Source organism: Spea bombifrons, chromosome 3 (genome assembly GCF_027358695.1).
Source record: "Spea bombifrons isolate aSpeBom1 chromosome 3, aSpeBom1.2.pri, whole genome shotgun sequence".
Taxonomy (NCBI): Eukaryota; Metazoa; Chordata; class Amphibia; order Anura; family Pelobatidae; genus Spea; species Spea bombifrons.
In genome coordinates, this window is record NC_071089.1 from 117,664,538 (window position 1) to 117,684,782 (window position 20,245).

Consider the following 20,245-nt stretch of genomic DNA (forward strand, 5'->3'; position numbering starts at 1 on the left):
AATCTCAAAAAAAGTTTGCATTTTAAATAAATAAATATAGTTATGATAAAACGCTGTGAGGGCAACAGTTCCCTTTTAACCATACATTGCACAGGGCCAATTAAGCTCTAGTTGCTTATTGGGGAGGGATAAATGCCTTTGTTTCCGCACTGCAAAAATCTTCTGGCTCCATCATTAATAGATAATATTCATAAAAGATGATAAGTGCTTTTATCCAGCGCAGGAGCCGCGCATGTCGGAGGTCCTCTCTAGAGGGATACTTTATACTCACTGCTCTGTTCTATAACGCGTAAAAATGCTTCCCATGACCTCCTGTGGCCCCAATCCTCGTTTTACTGCCTGCCCACAAGCCCCCTTCCATAAGAGGATAGTCGCTTGCACTACAACAGGTGGGAACCTATATCCAAAACTATTTGTTTGACGTAGCGCCATCATACTCCACAGCGCTGTACAATGGTTCTGGGTGTATTTACAGGTATAATAAAATTATTGACATTTAATATATTTTAATTTAACAAGTTAAACAAATTTAATAATAATAGTCATACAAAATATTTTGTATGACTTTCTAATAAAAAAAAAAGTAATAATAAATAATAATAATACAAAAAATTATAATACAATACAAAAATAGTAATTCAAAATACTAATACTACAATACTAATAATATTACAAAATAATAATACTAATACCAATAATACAAAAAATACTAATAATAATACAAAATACTAATAATAATACAAAAAATACTAATACTACAATACTAATAATATTACAAAATAATAATACTAATACCAATAATACAAAAAATACTACTAATAATAATACAAAATACTAATAATAATACAAAAAATAATAATAAAAATAATAATACCAAAACACTTACATATTATAAAAGTATTTAAATCGCATTGTACAGCGCTATGGAATTTGATGGCGCTATATAAAACAATAATAATAATAATTTAAGATTAATTTGTTCTGTTTCAGATGCGCGTGGCATTCCGATTCCCGTTTATCTCTATTTCGATGATGTCATTATTCGGAACGCTGCCAAATATTTATACGATTGATAATCCGGCTCCTTTATGTTATTGGCTACGCGGTGTTTGCCGAACCTCACAATGCTTTCTCGTCCTTTATATATAAAGAGTTCTATTGAGTATCTGTGAAAATGAACCTTATTGACACAGCTGTCTCCATCCCAGACGCACCCCTGCCCTGGAACCTATACGTGGCTTCAGTGAAAAGGACAGACCACGGGACGCCAAGCATGCCCCCAAATCACTTTGTAGGGAAAAGGTCACCTCTCTCTAAGCAAAGCAATGCAAGGAAGCTCTATTTACCGAGAGTGTGGATAAGCGGAGCAGCCTCCCAGCAGAAGAGGTCGCGCGACGGAGAATCACGTTCCAGGTTTGTGCCGTGGAAAAGCGGAACTCAGATTTTTGTCATTGTCTTAAACTAAAGGCGGAGAAGACTCATAACTTAGGCCTTCACCCGTTGTACTGCGCTGTGGAATATGATGGCGCTACATATAACCATAATAATGATTAATAACTTTCCGCTGGACTTGGCGATGAATGCCCTTCACGCAGGGGGCATGTAAAATGTATCTCGTTCGTTACTACTGGACTACAACTCCTACCAACACCAGCCTGGACACCTTCGGCTTAAGGGGGGTAGTTGGAGACAAGCCTGGGAACCCCATTCCCTGCTGTTTCTATACACATTATGGGGGCTTTTAGGGCAGTAGAACCCTGCGATCCCCTCATACCCAGCAAACATTCTGACCTCCTAGAAAAGAGGGGAATCGGGAGGAAAAAGGGACACTTGGGAGATATGCAACGTGAACCACAGTGCTTGGCTGTTTAACCCTTTAAGTACTACAATCGAGCTCAGTTCTCTCACCGGCTGCACTCCATTTCTTCTGGCCAAGGCACCCCGAACATGTCCATCAGCTTGGAGCAGTCCTTGTAGGCCCGCTGGCACAGCTTGCGGCACGGCAGGGTGACGCGGCCGTACTCGGTGCACACGGGGGCGTAGAGAGCGCACAGGAAGGGCCGCAGGTCCCGCGAACACTCCAAATTCACCATGGGGTGGAAGGGCTGCAAGAAAAAACACACGACGGCCGTCAGCACAAAATCCCAACAACAGGCAGAGGGTGCAAAACAAACATGGTGCTCACACACACACGCTTTCACTTTACTCAGAGGGTGGTAGATAAGCGGAACAGCCTCCCAGCAGAAGTGGTAGAGGGTAATACAGTGAGGGTATTAAACATGCATGGGATAGACATACGGCTCCTGAATCTAAGACGAGACCAACGGCTGATTAAGGTTTGAGTCTTTACAGCAGGAGGAGCAGGTTTTTGTATACAGGTTTGCACTTAGTAATTAATCTTAATACATCATAGAAAAGAAAATTACATTCCCTGCTTTGTTTCAGGTGAAAAGGTCACTTTGAGAAGTGCGGATTCTTGTGTCTAGACAAAAACCCTTAAGACACGTCGCGTATAAAATCGTTGACTACACGCCTCTGCGTCTCGCTCCGGACCTTCCTTGGGATTCTCTCCGGCTTCGGGCGTAATAATCAAAGCGTCTGACTTCGAAAACATTACGGGTTACTTTATCGCTCGAGTCAAGCGGCCGCGCTGAAAACACACGACTCAGAAGCGTACAGTCATAATTATACAATGGGATCTGTATTCTTTACCGAGAGGGTGGTAGGTAAGTGGAACAGCCTCCCAGCAGAGTTGGTAGAAGGTAATACAGTGAGGGTATTAAACACGTGTGGGATAGACATACAGCTCCTCAATCTAACACAAGTGGATGCTGACCGGGCGGCGGGGACTGTGCACACAAGGCAATGATTTGGTTTCATTTTAAAAGCCTGTAAATAAAACATTTTTCACCCCAGAGGCCATGAATTCCGACACCTAAATATTATTTCTTCTCTGGGCTTCGGGTTAAACCCGCGTCGTCCGTCCGTAAATATCAGAGAAGGTTTCATCCAAACAGGACGGGTATTCGTAAACGTCCTGCCAGGAGAGATATATGTACCCGCAGCGCACACGGCTCAATTCTTAAAGGGGAACGCCAGCGATTCCTTCATTCCTCGTATCGGCCTAAAAACACGGGTGAAAAATATTGCCCCAGTTGTAGTTTTTGCCCCCATAAAATGTTTTCAGGCAGCTGCGTATCAGGCTCCTCGATCTACTAACCCCCCCCCCCCCCCCCGACTCCTTATCATACTGCCTGTGGGGAACAATAGAACGGCTCAGTCTCAATCACCCAGCTGGACTCTGTGACTAATCAAAGTCTATGGGGGAACGGACTTCGTTAGTACTGCCATAAAGCAACTGCAAGTTTATTGGAACAAAATGAGATAAAACCAGTTTTCTTTTATCAATGCCGCCCTACATTACTGTACACAGCGCCGGGGGGTGTGTGTGTTGTATATTACTTTATACAGCGCCAGGGTTATAACAGAAAAAGGAAAAAAAAAAAATTTTGGTGTGAAAAGTGTTCTTGCTGTCATAGTAACAATACCAGAGTCTAGAGGATGATCTCATATTTTAAGAATTATTTTTAAATATATATATAGATATTTTTTAAATAATTCTTAAAATATGATCATCCTCTAGACTCCGAGACCCACGAAACTGAAAGTATAAATGAATACAGGTATATTTCTATATTTTTTTTCTATTTTGTACTTATTTTGTTTGTGTTTATATCTATCTATATGTCTAAAAAAAATAAAATAACACAAACCACCATCGGTTCGGCTCCTGGGGGGGGGTCCCCATGATGGATATAAGTACATTAAAAAAAAAAAAAAAAAAAATTATTATATATATATATATATATATATATATATATATAAAAAACGTGTCTAAAAAAAAAAAAAATTATTAAATTAATATTAAAAAAAAACAACAAAAAAATAAGAAAAAAGCTGGTTAGACTCCTGGGAGGCGCCCCCATGGTGAATATAAGTACATATTATACATATATTTTTTTTATATTATATTGGGTTTTCTTCCTAAATTCTGCTTTTAAGCTTGAATCTCTCATTCAATGTTATTTGCCCGCGCGAGTCAGTTCCGAACGGACCGTGTCATTATTTTGGGCAGATTTCACTTATTACGGAGCTTATTTCACAGCAGGGGACCAAAGACGGTATTTATATTTATCCGCCATCATCGGTTAATACGGTAAGCGCTGGAATTATACGGCGAGATCGGTTTTCAGAAGAGGAACAAGAAAGGCAAACAGACGCTGCGTTAAGTCAACGCGCCCGGACGCCAGGAGCTGTTTATACTGGGAGGACAGGAAGGTGAAAGACACTTAGATACCGAGCACAGCCGTAGTACTAACATTTACCCTCCTGCCAGGCCTGGCATCACTTCTATTTACAAAACCTACAGTGCTTTTAACCCTTGGGTTACCGGACACGAGGAATCCAGCGGTCTATGTGCCTGGAAATCATCAGGTTAAGAGATCGGCCCTAAAAACCATACATTTTCATCAAGAATATATAAAAACATGAGAAACGAACACGATTCATGCTCTATTTAGACAAATGTGTAATTTATGTATCCCGAACGATAGCAGAATTCAGGCTTGGAGCGAAGTCGGGGAGATTAGAGGTTTGACCTCGCGTACAACGTCCTGGTTTAACGAACAAACATGCCGTGTCCGCCGCAGCTTTTCAAAGTGCCAAGCAGTGGCCATGAGCCCCGGTACGTGGTTAAATTAAAAGGGCCCTCCGCCCGAGGGAGGCCGTGGGAGAAGAAAGCCCTCCTCGCTCTGAGAACGTTACAAAGACCTCCTTTGTTACAAACATCTGCCTTTAAAATGTTTGCGGTTTAGAGGAGATCACAGCTTCGGAAAGGGAAAGCTTCATTCGATTGTTCCTAACTATAAAGTGTGTGTGTGTGTGTGTGTGTGTGTGTGTGTGTGTGTGTGTGTGTGTGTGTGTGTGTGTGTGTGTGTGTGTGTGTGTGTGTGTGTGTGTGTGTGTGTGTGTGTGTGTGTGTGTGTGTGTGTGTGTGTGTGTGTGTGTGTGTGTGTGTGTGTGTGTGTGTGTGTGTGTGTGTGTGTGTGTGTGTGTGTGTGTGTGTGTGTGTGTGTGTGTGTGTGCGCACAGCAATTCATCCGAAAGAAGCCGACGGACATCTTGAGCTCCCAAACCGGTGAATACGCGGGTCTCCGGAGATTATCCTCCCATCAATACCAGCGTCGGCACGGCCTCCAACAAATATAATCAGGTTTGGGTTAAAATGGGTTATAAAAATTCATAGCTCTCCTTACAAAAAAGGACAGGCTGACTGATCCGTTACATTTTTTAACGCAACGCAAAAGTGTTAATCTTTTGGTGTCAAAGTGTGAAGAAAATTTTTTTTTTTTAAAAAAAATGCCCGTATACATACAAATTTAACCAAACCTTCATAACAAATTAATAAAATCTGATTGTACCCACAATGCAACCTCCAAAATAACAAAATCACGTCGCACAAATAACTAATTAACGAAAAAAATATTATATATAAAAAACATATTAAACAATATATAATAATAATAAAAAAAGGACTCTTGTGATCAATTAAAAAAATATATAGAAGAATTAATCTTTCAGAATGTCTTTTTTTTTTCAAAGAACCCCAAAATCTTAAGATTTTATATAGTTTTTTACCACAAATAACTAGATAAGGAATTTATTTAATCACTATATATATATATATATATATAAGTCTCTTGAGGATCACACCCTGGTCTGTGATTATAAATCTGAAGATAGAACTAATAAACCCTGAATTCTTTAAAATTAAATTGAATGAATTTTTTTATTTTTTTTTTAATAAAAAATAGAAAATTCCATAAAAATAAAATTCTATTCAACCCCCCCCAAAATATATATATATTTTTAAATTGTACTCAATTCCATCTCAATTCCCTATTGGTTGACTGAGGACCGCAGAGCATGCTGGGAACTCTGATAGCTTGTTCCCACAGCGACCATTGTCTCAGCCAGCGACAAAAGAATCAAATTAACAAATGCTCTGTGAATTAACAGGGAATTTAGAGGGTTAAAATAAAAACATTAAAACAGCCACAGTCTGTCATAAATCACGAATCTGTCCAAAAAACCCCCCAAAAAACACAAAAGGGGAGCTTTGTGCTCCCGCCTCGAGCACATGGCGCGTTATTTATCGAATTAATTAGCTGAAAAGCTGGCTGTAAGGATACGAGACGTTTATAAATAATATTTTTCTTTTAAAAAGTAGGGGAAAAAATCCCAAAACACACTTTTCTTGTTTTTGGACGCCCCGTGCTTGTTTGGTTTTGTCTTAGCGGAGCCAGAAGAAAAGGGGCGCTAAATAACTGAAACAAATCGGAGGAACGAGTCTCTGGTCGGAATTATTCGCTGCGAATGGGCACAAAGATGAGGGGCGTTCGAATTCAAATTAAGAGATTCTTTGTACTCTCTTTTTTTCAGGCCTACTCCTCTCACAATTCCATCTCGTAACCATGGAAACCTCCCCCACAGAGCTGACGCCCCTTCATGCGTAGCAGCAGGCCAAGCTTAGCCAAGGGTGTGAAAAGGGTACAGAGTCAAAGGGCAGATTTGCCTCCAGAAAATCCAAATGCCAACTTTTGTCAGGCCACAAAAGCCTGGGTAACCATAGCAACCCCCATTCTGTGGCGCTCCGAGGTATAAACTCCGGCCCTAGCTTGGGAAGCTTAGTCTTACTACGCCCCCCGACACATAAAAAAAACTGTCCGGTGGGCAATTAAATCTATGCCGGATTGAATAATTTGTTTTCCCCAAAACACAAAAAAACTCAATAGCTTTCAATTTATCAATAATATAAAAAATGGGCTCAATTATCACGCATATCAAGCTTGTAAAAAAACCTGAATAGTTATTATTCGCCGATTAAAACGGCTGAGATGTTCCGCATATTACTATTTTACTTCGTTTAATATCATGTCTGAGTGGAACAGCCGCTTTAACAGCTCTGCATGGAAAAATATGCAACTAAGATCAAAGATATACAAAAATACAAAAAAGTATTTATATAAAATCCTACGGGGGGGATATAATATGTATTTACATACATGCGATATGTGTAAGGCCCAAACGTATAAATTAAGTGCCCCCATAATGAATTATGCATGTTAAAGCCCATTAAAACCAACGGGTGCTGTGCGTGCAGGCAGGGGGGGGGTCTCATTAGACCCCTGGGACGGTTACACAAGCCTGCGGGGAGAAAGTACACCGCGCATGCGCACTGACAAGCAGGAGGTGCGTTCTGCTAAACGCATCCCCTCCAAAGCGGAGGGGCAGGTAAAGGAGAACATGCGTAGGGGAGGACTCTGCAGAATACCTCCATGCGTTTGAAAGAGGGGTGTTAATTTAAACGGGGCATCTCCTGCAGGGAATATAGATAGGGGGGCAAGCAAACAGGCAAAAGCATTTTGGGGGGGGATTCCACAGGAGACACCGTGGAGATTTAAGGGACCATCTCGGCTAGGATAGGCATTAAAATGCATACAATGGCTGGAGGGCCCCTTTAATACAATACGTGGGTCCCTAATCCAGACAGCTGGGAGATATAAGCCCCGCGGGGGTACAGTATACACGCTCACGCTCACTGCATTGATTGGTGGGCTACAGGAAAATGACAAAGACACAGCAGGAAGTAGACGGTGCAAGGAAAAAAACCTTCCCCCACTATGCTGGCCGAAAAGAAAAATACACATAAAAAATGTCAAATATGCGGAGCTCTGTCAACGCATGGAATCCTAAATTATACTTGTGAAGGCGACCCGGTGCTCTTCCGCAGAGCTCTAATTCTTCTTTTATGTAGCAGCAGGTAAATGACACCTTTTTCCTTCCTCTAACAGGAAATATGAATCTCCAAAAAGGTTACACGGTCACGTCAGCATCGCTAAAATTTAAGATGATTCTGGGGGTTTAATGTAAAAAAAATGAAAATCGCCAAATTAAGTTTTTATCATAAAAAAATGGTGTCTTTTTTATTGAAAAAAAAAAATCAAAGAAGAAAAATAGGTCAAAATAAAAGAAGCTCACAAAATATCCGCGTGAAGATAATGTTGAAAAGTCAATTGTTTCGAAAAACACAGATTAGATTCGTAGCGTTTGCCCCAAATTTTCCTAAAACAATAAAAAGTGACCAATTTGTCTGATGGCGTTTGTCATTCCTAATTATATTACAATGGAATCCTAATCCCACAAGCCCGAAACGAGCGCATTCTGAGGATTTAAGAGACAGACGATTCCGTCTCGGAACGCGCGAGGATCATTTAGAGCTCTCCGATGGAGTTAACTTGACATTTACGGGGAGAAAGCAGGTTCGGGTGGTTCGGTCTCTTGGCCGGGAGAGACAGGTGTACAGCCCCGTCTGGAGAGCGCGGCCCTTTGTGTCTGGGAGAGCACAGCGGTGGAAATCGACGTCTCCGCTGTTATCAGTGACCACATCGTGATCTTATCTATGATGAAACACCACACATGCCCAGGGCAGGGAGCCTTAGTACATGAAACCAACGTGTAGGACCTTGCTGACACCACAGATGTCTGAAGGCTCTTTAGTATGCGCTGTAATTAGCAGGTGTTTCGGAAAAAGGAGAGGCACTTAATTATGAAAAAGGTTTATTAACTGAACTATTAGAATATTTAAAAGATAACGCCGTCGGTTCGTATACTTCAGATTCCGGATTAGAAGAAAAAAATAAATAAAATAATGGCAAATAGGAGAAAAATATCTCCAAAAAAAAAAAAAAATGTACAATTCAAATTGGTATCTAGCAAAATTAATAATAATAATAAAAATAATGGCAAATGGGAGGAAAATGTTATCCCTAAGATTTATGAAAAGCAGAAATATTAAAAAAAAAAAAAACGTAAGAAAGTATTTTAAGATAAACAGAAGAAAAATGTTAAAAAACATTTTTTTTTATTGATATTTTGACGTATGCTAATACAGTCTCTTGATATATAAGAATAAAAGCAGTCGGCTCAAGGCTGATGGAGGCCGCTGTTGGCCACTGTTTTTTGTTTTTGTATACATTGTTTCACGTGCCGTCTAAATGAGGCCAGCTCAGTAGGACATCACGACGACACTGGAGTAGGCACTCATCAACCTCGTCTGGGTGACAGCCATAGCACGTTATTATGGAAACATACCCTTTGTGTAAAAACTCCCACCCTTAAGGTAACGTTTCAATGGCTAGGGCTCTCTTCAGAAGTTTCAGGGTGGTTCCAGGACATATTTTAGATAAACCTAGAATACCGGTTCGCATAATAATAGGAACAGCATTTCTAACATTATTCCGAACCTGTAAGACTCCCTCTCTATATCATTATAGGTTTAATGGTGCGGGAGGGCTGGGTTTAGGGGTCCTACCAAAGCACTGGGCCGAACCGCCCGAGATGATTAGAACATGGGCTTGAGCTCGGACGACAATGAAGATGATACATTTTATAGCCAATGTAACCATTGAAACCATGGAAGTGGTCAAACTCCGACCGATGGAACCACGTGATCATGGAGCATTGATCTTCTCGACCCTACCCACCCAGTCCCCAGTTGAAGGAAACCCAGAGAGGGCTAACAAAAAAAAAGAAAAAAAAAAAAAAAAGTAAAAATGATGTATTGTGGATGTAACGGTGATAATCGCAGGTTTGTTAGACAATGGATCTTGCAATTAGCGCTCGTAGCGGCCGTTCGCACCTTATTAAGGTATATAATTGTAAAGCTCACCGGATGGGGCTGGAAGATATCGACCCTATCATTAGTAAAATGATCTTAGTTTCAGGAGTCTGGGCGAGATTACCGAAGGCGGTCTATTTACAGAGGCGTTCTACCGTCGTTTTGGGAGATTTAGGCTGAGATATTTTTGGTAATAATCGAATATACTACAGACGCAAGGTGCCCCCTTCCAACCGTTTGAAGGTTCTTTTGGGAGAGGAGCCGTTTGCAGGGCAAATATAAATAAAAATATAAATAACTATTATTAGTAATAAAAATACTTATAATATTAAGCAAAAAACAGTACATATATATATAAATAAAATTTTATATATAGATTTCTGTGATAAGAGCCTGGACGTGGTGGAGACTTCTTTGGGGGCCATGTTTTTAGAACAGGATGATTTACAAAGGGTAGCCCTGGTGTGGAATGGGTCACATCTATAATGATTTGTGGCCGCCGGACATAGGTTGTCCCTACATTTTGTTTTCGCCGAGCTAGTGGTATAGATTAGAGGCTGAACAAAGGAGGGAAGAACCGAAGCGATGAGGATCCGAAGACACAAAGGGGGTAATTCTCTTATCCGAAAGAATAGGAACCTCACACCACAACCTTTTGGACAATGACACAGAGACCCCTGACCAGGCACAGCGGGGCGACCAAGGACAATCCGCCCTCAGACAATGGGTTCGATTCTTATAGATCTCGCTTTCACTAGAAAGGGAAAAGCTTTACCGCATTCCCGCCGGTCTAAGGAAGGGTAAAACAGACCCCTTTAAATATACAGAAACTCTGCAAGTGAAGCAGATTTTGCTGCTCCGGTTTCATCTTAATATTAGTTCCCCCAATATTAATGAGATTTTATTCTTGTGCCAATTTATTCATTTTCTTTTTCTAGAAGTACGTTACAGAACTTATTATATGGAGCACTGGAATGGGGTACATCAAAACGCTTCTGTGATAAAAGAAACAATATTATTACATGACAAAGTACAACAGCTGCTACAAAAAGAAGTTATTTAATTCAAGTTAGCCTAAAATTAACATTTAAAAACATGTTTTCTTCTTATATGTCACAAGAGGCAATTGTAACAATCAATGTCCATGATATATTTTATTAAAAAAAAAAATATATATTTATATATATTATATATATATATAATGATGAAATAGGTAAGAATATACGCTAGGGGAGGCTAGAAGTGGAGCTACAGACCACACAGCCCTAGCGTGGATATTATACCTCGCTGCAGTCACAACAAACTGCAAAATTAGCAGATCAGTGAGACCGACATCTGGTTCAAGGCTTAATTCCTGGTGTAATAAATTTGGGTAGGTTTTTGAAAAAGAAAAAAAGAAAAAAAAAAAAAAGGAAAACTTGTTTAAACCACAAAAACTGCCAAAAAACACAAAAAACATTAAAATAAAAAATGTTCATAAAATAAACAAAAAGATAGAACAACACATTTATAAAAACAACACAGCTAATGTATTTAATTCAGGTAATTCATGGCCGTCACCTCGACCAAGTTACCTTCTTCCGTGGAACTCTGTGGAGTAGGAACTGGAATGTTCTCAACACTTATTTCCTTAAATGTATCCGGTCGATGGCGTATTGCCAGCCGGATACCCTAGTTTTGTCCTTGCTTGCGTCCCAGTTTCATAAAGGATCTATTGCCATCGAGTAATAATAAGCATAATAATTATAAAATATACATAAAACTAAGATGAGGAAGCACCATGTAAGATTTTAAACATGAAGAAGTGTTTTCCTTGGAATACGATGAACAGGAAGATAAGGGAAGCCACAGTTCGTTGTGGAAAATAGAGAAGAATATGCCTTCTCCCGTCTACAGGGACAGACATTCCACACTGAAATTCAAACATCGTACTGTCCTGCGAAGCAGTTACATCTTTACAGAAATAACTCAAACCTTTCCGTTAAAAGAAATGTAGTATTTTAGTTCCAAGTCTTTGAAAAAGCCGCTAACAAATAAAAAAAAAAAAAAAAAAAAAAAAAAAAAAAAAAGGACTGGCTGTGGGGAATCTCTACAATAAAACTTTGTCTTGATTGGCGAAAAAAAAAAAAAAAAAAATACGGTAAAGAAAACTGCATCCCGCGGTGTTGAGATTAAATATTTCCAAGTGGAATAATAAATACATGGGGTTATTGATCATTTGTGAAAGTAAGGACGGAAAGTGATTAATTATGGTCAGAGTGGTCACCCTCGATAGCGTCGCAGTTCAGCGAAGCATAAAATGTTCAACGCAGACTTCAAAGAAAAATATATAAAAAAAAAAAAAAAAAAAAAAAAAAGTATTTCTACAAAACGCAAGATATAAATGTAGCATTTTTTATTGTTTGCGATAGGGGAGCCCTGACTCCTCCACACCGGGAACTCAGTTAGCACAATACACCGGAGATGGTTTGCCATTTGCCAGGGTATAGGAAGCACTGATCCCTCCCTGACCTTATAATTATGGTTAATAATTGCACAATGGTTTTCTCTGAGCGTTCCCAAACAAAAAGCCTTTAGTGGCCCTCTCTGGGAAGCCTCCCTTTCATTACTCTGATGGCCGGTAGCAAGTGCACAGTGTGTTTTAATGAGGAGAACATGCCCCGGGATGGATGGATGTGGGGCTGGCTAGGCACCCAGTCGACTAAACCCTACATAAATCTCTAGTGGGCAGCTGCTTAGGAGGAATGCCTACAAAGGGTTAAGGGGGGTTAACGGAGTCCCAAACAGATGGACGCCAGGAAACAAACCCATCGGGAGCCATATAGCTTTTAGCAAGAATGAGCAGACAAAACCATGGAGTTTCGCATTTCAAACTACAATTCCCATGATGCTTGACAGGCGACCCATGGGAGATATAGAGCACAGCATGATGGGAATTGTGGTCACCTTAAGCCAAAGCCTAAGGTCTTGACTTTGGCTCTGTTTCTTCTCAACGGGCTGTATTTTTTTAAACAGAGTTCTGGGCTATTTCTTCTAATCAAACTCTCTTGTAATAAAAAAAATAATTAGTGAAAGAAAGAAAAAAGTGACTTTTTGTGGATTTTCTGAAGGTCGTATGCATTAGGATGGGCATTTGCACCCTTATCTCCCCCCAGGCATGGTAAATACCACCGCATTTAAAGGGACGCTCCAGCCGTCCTGTACACTTTTATTCATAAGAAAGCCAGGGGGTCCCTTTAAGATACATGATGCCCCCCCTCTTGCAAATGTATTATTATTTAGGTATTTGCCCTTTTCCCCACCCCACGAGGTGAGGGGGTATCTAATGAGACTCCACGGCTGCATGCGCAGAAGGCACTCTCACTGATTTCAATGGGAGCACTTTCCTGCCACTGATTGGCTGCTCTAAGCATCCAATCACTGGCAGGAACAGTCAGACCACAGAGCTGCAGCTTCTCCCTAAAGTATTTTATTTTAAATGTATATTAAAAGTACTCACAAAGCACTTTAATTCGGATTTTTTTTCTCCGCTGGGGCTCCATAGGACATTAAACTGTCCCTTTATGGCCGACAGATTTGTCATCTCCCCGAAACGCGTGCGACGGTGCGTATGTATGTTTACAACATCCGGACATCGTGGAATAAGTTACCCGATACCCCCGTGACCCAACAGATCCGTCATGCAGAGCCGGTTACATCACGGCGGTCAAAGCATTGATAGAAACCCAGTGACCCGAAACTGCCCCTCCGATCTGGACCACAGATCTTAAATATTACACCTGTTTAATAAATCCCCACTGACACCGGCCTGTCCCTGCGGCCCCGCGGCGTTACCTCCTATTGTACGGGACCCAGAACTACCGCTCTCCTCCACGCCCAGCCGTAGAGCGGCACAGGTGCAAGGATGCTCCGATTTCCTCCCATCATTGCATCCGCTTCCCTCCCCCTCGTCTAGCTAATACCGCCATTGTTCCGAGGACACATAATGTATTAACCCCGGGAGCATTATTCTATGCATTGCCTGGCTCCAATGACTGTCAGGTCCTGTAAACGAACCTGCATATAACTCTTATATGCTTCATATATATATATATATATATATATATATATATATATATATATATATATATATATATATATATATATATATATATATATATATATATATATATATATATATATATATATATATATATATATATATATATATATATTTTGTTTTTTTTTTATTTAATATTTTTATTTTTTTTTTTTCATTTTTTTTTTCCCGACCTTTCAATATATTTTTTATAATAGATTTCAGGCCTGGGATCCCATTTCACTTCACGGCAAACCTAAACACAAATCAATTTTTATAAAAAATAAAAAAAATTGCAAGACAAGGATTTTCTCTCTTTTTTTTTTTTAATGTCCCCTGGGAAGCAATACACATTATGCTACATACAAAGCAACCCCTCAACGACATATTGTACAGCACTGCAGAGTATGCTGGCGCTACACCATTCAATAAATAACAATGATAATCAACCCTTTGTGTGCCGGGACCGCAGACATGCGGTCCACGCTGGGTTAATAAGTAATCCGCTCCACCTGAACAAATTTCCCCCCGAGTTCAAAAAAACTGAATGGCCGAACTTCAAAGCGAGCGTAATTTTTCATAGAGGAACGGGTTGTTTACTAATCGCCGATCTTCTTCAAAGCAGGGAATGCCACCGGACTGGTTTGTTTAACACTTTCAGTGCCGGCGTAAAGGGGGGGGGAATTAATGCTGTGAGAACCGTTAGTTTATTACCATATGACATAATAAAAATTCTTTTTTTTAAAAAAAAGCCCTTTTTAAACATCTTACAGTTTAACAGGTGGGGGTGGAGCCTATGGAATTAACCTATAGGAAGCCAGGCGAGGAACGCACACAGATGTATATAAAGCAATGATTACAATAAACACAACCAGTTTTCGGAGTAACGGGCGACTCGCAGATAATTGCTTTATTGCGGGTGAATTAGGGAGAGCCTAAAAAACTTTCGGCAGGTTAATGATGCTTTTGAGGACGGAACTGGACATCCCGGGTCAACAGGTATAGCCAGGAACTGTGGTGGGCCAGACGTGCGGACGCCCCAGCCCCTTTTCCGGAGCACCGCTCCGGGCGCTCTCGCCAGCCCAAGTTCTGCATTGTCCTTAAATGACCCCGGCTGCGCGGATCAAGGCTCTAACTCTCCCAGGGCAAGACGGGCAGCTGCCCTCGGCTCCACAAGGCAAGCGGCGCACTTTCCCCCACTTGGCAGCATTGCCCCCCGCGTGCCTAATTGCCCTCTTCTCCATTTCCGGAAGGGAATGTGACACCGGCGCCCGAGCTTTGGTCCTGCCCCAGACCCCAAGAAGGTCCCAAATGGTGCCATTTTAACTAAACTTTTCTCCTGTTTTCTCACGGCTAACGCGGTACAAACCGTTTGATCATTTCAGATTTTGAAAAAAAAAAAACAAAAAAAAAAACTGTAAAAAGCTAACGAACACCACCAATTTTTTTTTTTCTAGCACATAAAAAAAATTATTTTCTAAGCAAAGCAAATGCATTTTATACGAGCGTATATTCTACCCGAGTCATTATTAAAAGAAATAATAAAAAATGTAAAAAAATAAAATAAAAATACACAAAAAAATTATTTTGACTGCACAAGGAGCCCAGGTGGTTCTGCAGAGTATTTCACATGGGAAATGCTGCAGAGCTGTCAAAAAAAATGATGTTTGACGGATATATTTATTTAATTTATAATTTATATATATTATATATTTATCTTACCTCCATGGCGAGGGCCGCGGTCTGCTGGTCGTAGTGGTTGAGAAGGTTGGGCATGAACGTGGAGTTGTACGGCAGGTCTTGGCACATTCTCAGCGTTATGGGTTCGCAGGCAAACAGACTGTGCGCCATGACGCGCCCCGCCAGCGCAAGGAGCAGCCCGCAGCGTAAGATCCAGTATGCCGCCATCATATACCGTCACGGGGTCAGCTGCTCGGAGACGGCTCGGGGCGACGCTTCCACTTGGCGTTGGTCATGGGGAATGCCTTGGAACGTCGCTGTTACTCCAGCGTTCCGATTTCAAGCTGCATTCAATGCAAAGCATCTTGGAGATCCCCGGCGGTTAGCCGCACTCCCAAACAAGAGTCTCCATTTTTATTTAGAATGGGGGATAAAAAATATATTTTTTTTTCTTTAACCTGTCAGAAAAAAAGAAAAAAAAAAGTCACAAATAATTCCTTAATGAATGAATTTTAAGTAATTCTGAAGATCCTATAAAGAATTAGACATTTTCCTTTTTTTGCCGAACATGTTATATGACATCATGGTCCGGTAGCCCGGCGTCCCTTTAATTCGGCCAACCTTTCTATCTTGTGTTGGCAAAGTTGCAGGCATCTCCCAAATAAACGCTACCTACCTGCCGTTTAAATGTGGAACGCCAGATAGGTTTTATGCTTGATACTGGTTCTGATAGAGGGTGGTCGATAAGTGGAACAGCCCCCCAGCGGAAGTGGTAGAGGCTAACACAGTGAGGGGGATTTAAACACGCATGGGATAGGCATAGGGCTCGTGAATCTAGTGTTACACGCATAGTGTTGGCACACATAGGGTTAAAGGGATAACAGCATGTCCGATGAAGAAATGATTTATGGCGGGAGGGCCATCGCGATGACATGAAAGCCACCGAGCGCCGATTCATCTCCAGCGTGCAGCGGCCTCGGGCCTTTCCTGTTTTTGGAATAATAAGTGGCCGATCCGCATTACTGGCAACAAGAAAAGTAACCAGAACTTTGCCATGGAAACCATTTGTATTTAAAAAAATATATATGCCTACAGCGATAAAAGGACCTGATGTCGGCCAATGAGAAAAAAGGATATATATATATATATAAAATATATAAATATATAATCTATATAGGGGGGCTCTGTCGCTATGCACCAGATATGGGGGGGAATTTATTAATATTCAAAATGACGGATCGGCTAAAAATTGGGTGGAAAAAGTGGTGTTAGAGGGAAATATAGTGAGGGTATTAAACATGCATGGGATAGACATACGGCTCCTGAATCTAAGACGAGACCAACGACTGATTAAGGTTTGAGCAGGAGTACCCGGCAGACTAGACGGGGGCCGGATGGGGCCGAACTGGTCTTGATATCCATCATCATTGAACCTACTTTTGCAGTATGAAGAACCAGCGTTAGCCCAACCAAATAAACCCAACGACGTCTCAGAAGGACCGAGGCCAACTCATTTTAATCATTTTTTTCCCTTGGCTTTAGGAAGATCCAGGTCAGTTTAGGAGATCAGTCGCCCCGGACGTGCGCGGCTTTCACAGCCACGGCAAACATCTGACTACAAGCAGGCAATTAGTGACAGTAAGCCCTGCATCGGATTACAAGTCCCTCCGTGCACAGGAAAGACAAACATATGATATTTCAGGATCAGTCAGAGAGAATGCGCGAGCCTCGAGCAGACGGAACACTCTATTCACCGGCATTCTAAATAATGACATCATGCGGAACTTCCAAGAAACGCTACCCTGGAATGTAAGGGGGGGCACAGGGGACCGGTTACCCCCAGGACTGGGGTCTGTCCCTTTAAATAATTCCACCGGACTTCAAATAGAAACAAAAGGGTTAATCAGACATCAAAATGGGCCAAAGCACCAGCATTCTAGACCGTTAGCGTCGATAAGCGCGACATCGCGCATGGGCTACGGCTTCTTACATGTTGCTTCTACGCTATGCGATGCGATTCCGAATACAAAGGCATTGTTGTAATCAATAACGCGAGACAATGGAACCGGTTTGAAAGGGCCGAGCCGCGGACAAACCCCTATCACTGCGGTACAATGACGGTGACATCAAAGGCTCATTAACCCCTAGCACACCAACGGGGCGTGCAGCAAGGTCACGTGGCAGAAGATACTGATTTGACCCAACATTTAGATTGCAAGCTCCTGCGCCGGGCCCTCGGGGGCCGGTACTCCTGCCTGGAGCGTTGTACGAAAGCCCGCTAAGGCTAGATGATAAGAGACCCTCGGCTCCTGCTGTATGTGTAAACGTTATGTATCAGTTAACCAGTTTCCGTTTGTACCGCGCCACAGACTATGTTAGCGCTTCATAAAAGAAATGCTTGCTGGTGATAGAGCCGACTGACCGAAATCCCTGACACCGCACGGCTAAAAGTCTGGACTTTTAGGCATTTTCATTCAGTTTATATATTTATATTTTTCTATATATTGATGCCAAAAGCATTTTTTTTGCTACTTTTTATTCTATTATTATTATTATTATATCAAGGAAAACGGATACTTTGTTACCATAACAACAATTGACCAGGAGCCTCCCGAGACCCCGTAGGATGGCACCATACGTCACGCCGTTGAATAGAAATATTTTTGCAAAACGTAAATATTAACGGAAATCTTTTTTTTGGGGGGGGGTGATTTGTGATTATCGTGTCACGCGCTAATGACAGATAATAAGTCTGGGGATAATCCCTCCGAATAACGACAACTTGATACCCAGCAGCCCCGGATTATCTATAGGAGACGACATATATATTAACCCTTTAAACCTCACCACTGAATATGACAGCACATAAACAATAATATATATATAAACACACACAAGCCCATCCTATTGCCTACACAATAACACCACTATATCACATATCATATATACACATTATATATGTTCCAGCATGCATGTCTAATGCCACTATACACATATCCCAGCATGCTGCGATAGAATAATGTCAGTCTGCGCTGCAGAAAGCCCATCACACATATTTAGTCAGTCTGTCCCTATGCCGCAGCCCGTACATGCACAGCGACCCCTCCGTATGTATGCTGTGATGCCCGTACAGCCCCGGTATACCCCCGGCCGGCTCGCCCTGCACAGCACTGCGAGCAGAGAGCTCAATCAGCCCCCCCTACACACGAACTGTCCGGGTGGGAACGTGCCAGCTGCCCCCAGCACTCCGCTTGAAGCCCAGTACCCAGCAGGCTGACGGTTCGCCCATCCCCCCCCCCAAGTACTCACCGGCAGAATGTGTAGCAGCTGCACCGGCTGCAGCGAGGAGAATAAGCAGCACACTGACCGCTCGTACCGCTGCGGACACACGCCACGCCTCCTCAACACGGAGACACGCCTATTGCACACTCCCCCCGATCATGGAGACACACCTCCGGGGGCTGGGACACACCTCCCACTCGCCCTCTACTGGCGAGTCAACGAAACAGCCCCTCACTGTCCTTCAGAGACAGGGCACGCCCATTCAATGAGCTGGAGACCACGCCCCTTGTATTTGCTCATGCACCGACAGTAACAGCTCAGTGGGGGCAGGGTACTCCTCACCGATACTCCAAACACCCACCTGCCCCGGCTCTGTCACGTCTCCCGTTAACCAGCCGGTTCACCGCTATATCCGACGGAAATAGTCGCAGCGTTCAAAACTATAGGGCGGGGCTTGCTCCGATTCACTTTCCAATCAGAATAACGATAGGGGTAACCACGGCAACGATTGGGACAGGCGGAGACTGGAGTCACACGGGTTCCACTATTCGGCGGCCAACATGGGGGTGTGTGGCTCTGGCCTGTTTCCATAGTAACGACGCAACTGCACACTGGTCGTGGTCTAGGGGCCTTGCGGAAGGTAATTCACTATTATTATTATTATTATTATTATCATTATTATCACTACTGCTACTTCTCCATTCATTGATATATTGGGATAGTGCAGGCGGATGCTTGGAGGCCGCACATTGTTCACCAGTGACTATAGGGTTAATTCTTATCTACATTGAATGGTAATTATTGTTATTATGATGATTATTATTATTGTTATTATTATTATAAGGCACAGATTGGCAATCTGGCACAGAAACCTCCCCCAGCGCTGTTTACAGTAATATAACCTCCCCCAGCGCTGTTTGCAGTAATATTACCCCCCTGCGCTGTATACAGTAATATAACCCCCAGCGCTGTATACAGTAATATAACCCCCAGCACTGTATACAGTAATATAACCCCCCCAGCGCTGTATACAGTAATATAACCCCCAGCGCTGTATACAGTAATATAACCCCCAGCGCTGTATACAGTAATATAACCCCCAGCGCTGTATACAGTAATATAACCCCCAGCGCTGTATACAGTAATATAACCCCCAGCGCTGTATACAGTAATATAACCCCCAGCGCTGTATACAGTAATATAACCTCCCCCAGCGCTGTATACAGTAATATACCCCCAGCGCTGTATACAGTAATATAACCCCCAGCACGGTATACAGTAATATAACCCCCCCAGCACTGTATACAGTAATATAACCCCCAGCGCTGTATACAGTAATATAACCCCCCGGCGCTGTATACAGTAATATAACCCCCCGGCGCTGTATACAGTAATATAACCCCCAGCGCTGTATACAGTAATATAACCCCCAGCGCTGTATACAGTAATATAACCCCCTAGCGCTG

At 42.0% G+C, this 20,245-nt stretch overlaps 2 protein-coding genes across 2 annotated transcripts in view; one reads left to right on the forward strand and one right to left on the reverse strand.

Moving 5' to 3' along the window:
• Positions 1-15,913, reverse strand: part of FZD3 (frizzled class receptor 3) — a 28,564-nt gene extending 12,651 nt beyond the window's left edge. Inside the window, exons 1-2 of the mRNA XM_053458615.1 lie at positions 15,540-15,913; positions 1,909-2,105 (exon numbers count right to left, since the gene is read on the reverse strand). Of these exons, the coding sequence (XP_053314590.1) occupies positions 1,909-2,105; positions 15,540-15,728 (386 nt within the window). The 5' untranslated portion in view covers positions 15,729-15,913. The remainder of the gene's footprint in view (positions 1-1,908; positions 2,106-15,539) is intronic.
• Positions 15,914-19,122: 3,209 nt separating this feature from the next.
• The window catches only part of FBXO16 (F-box protein 16), a 32,038-nt gene continuing 30,915 nt past the window's right edge, over positions 19,123-20,245 (forward strand). The window contains exon 1 of the mRNA XM_053458617.1: positions 19,123-19,419. The gene's annotated coding sequence lies outside the window, so the exon portion shown is untranslated. The remainder of the gene's footprint in view (positions 19,420-20,245) is intronic.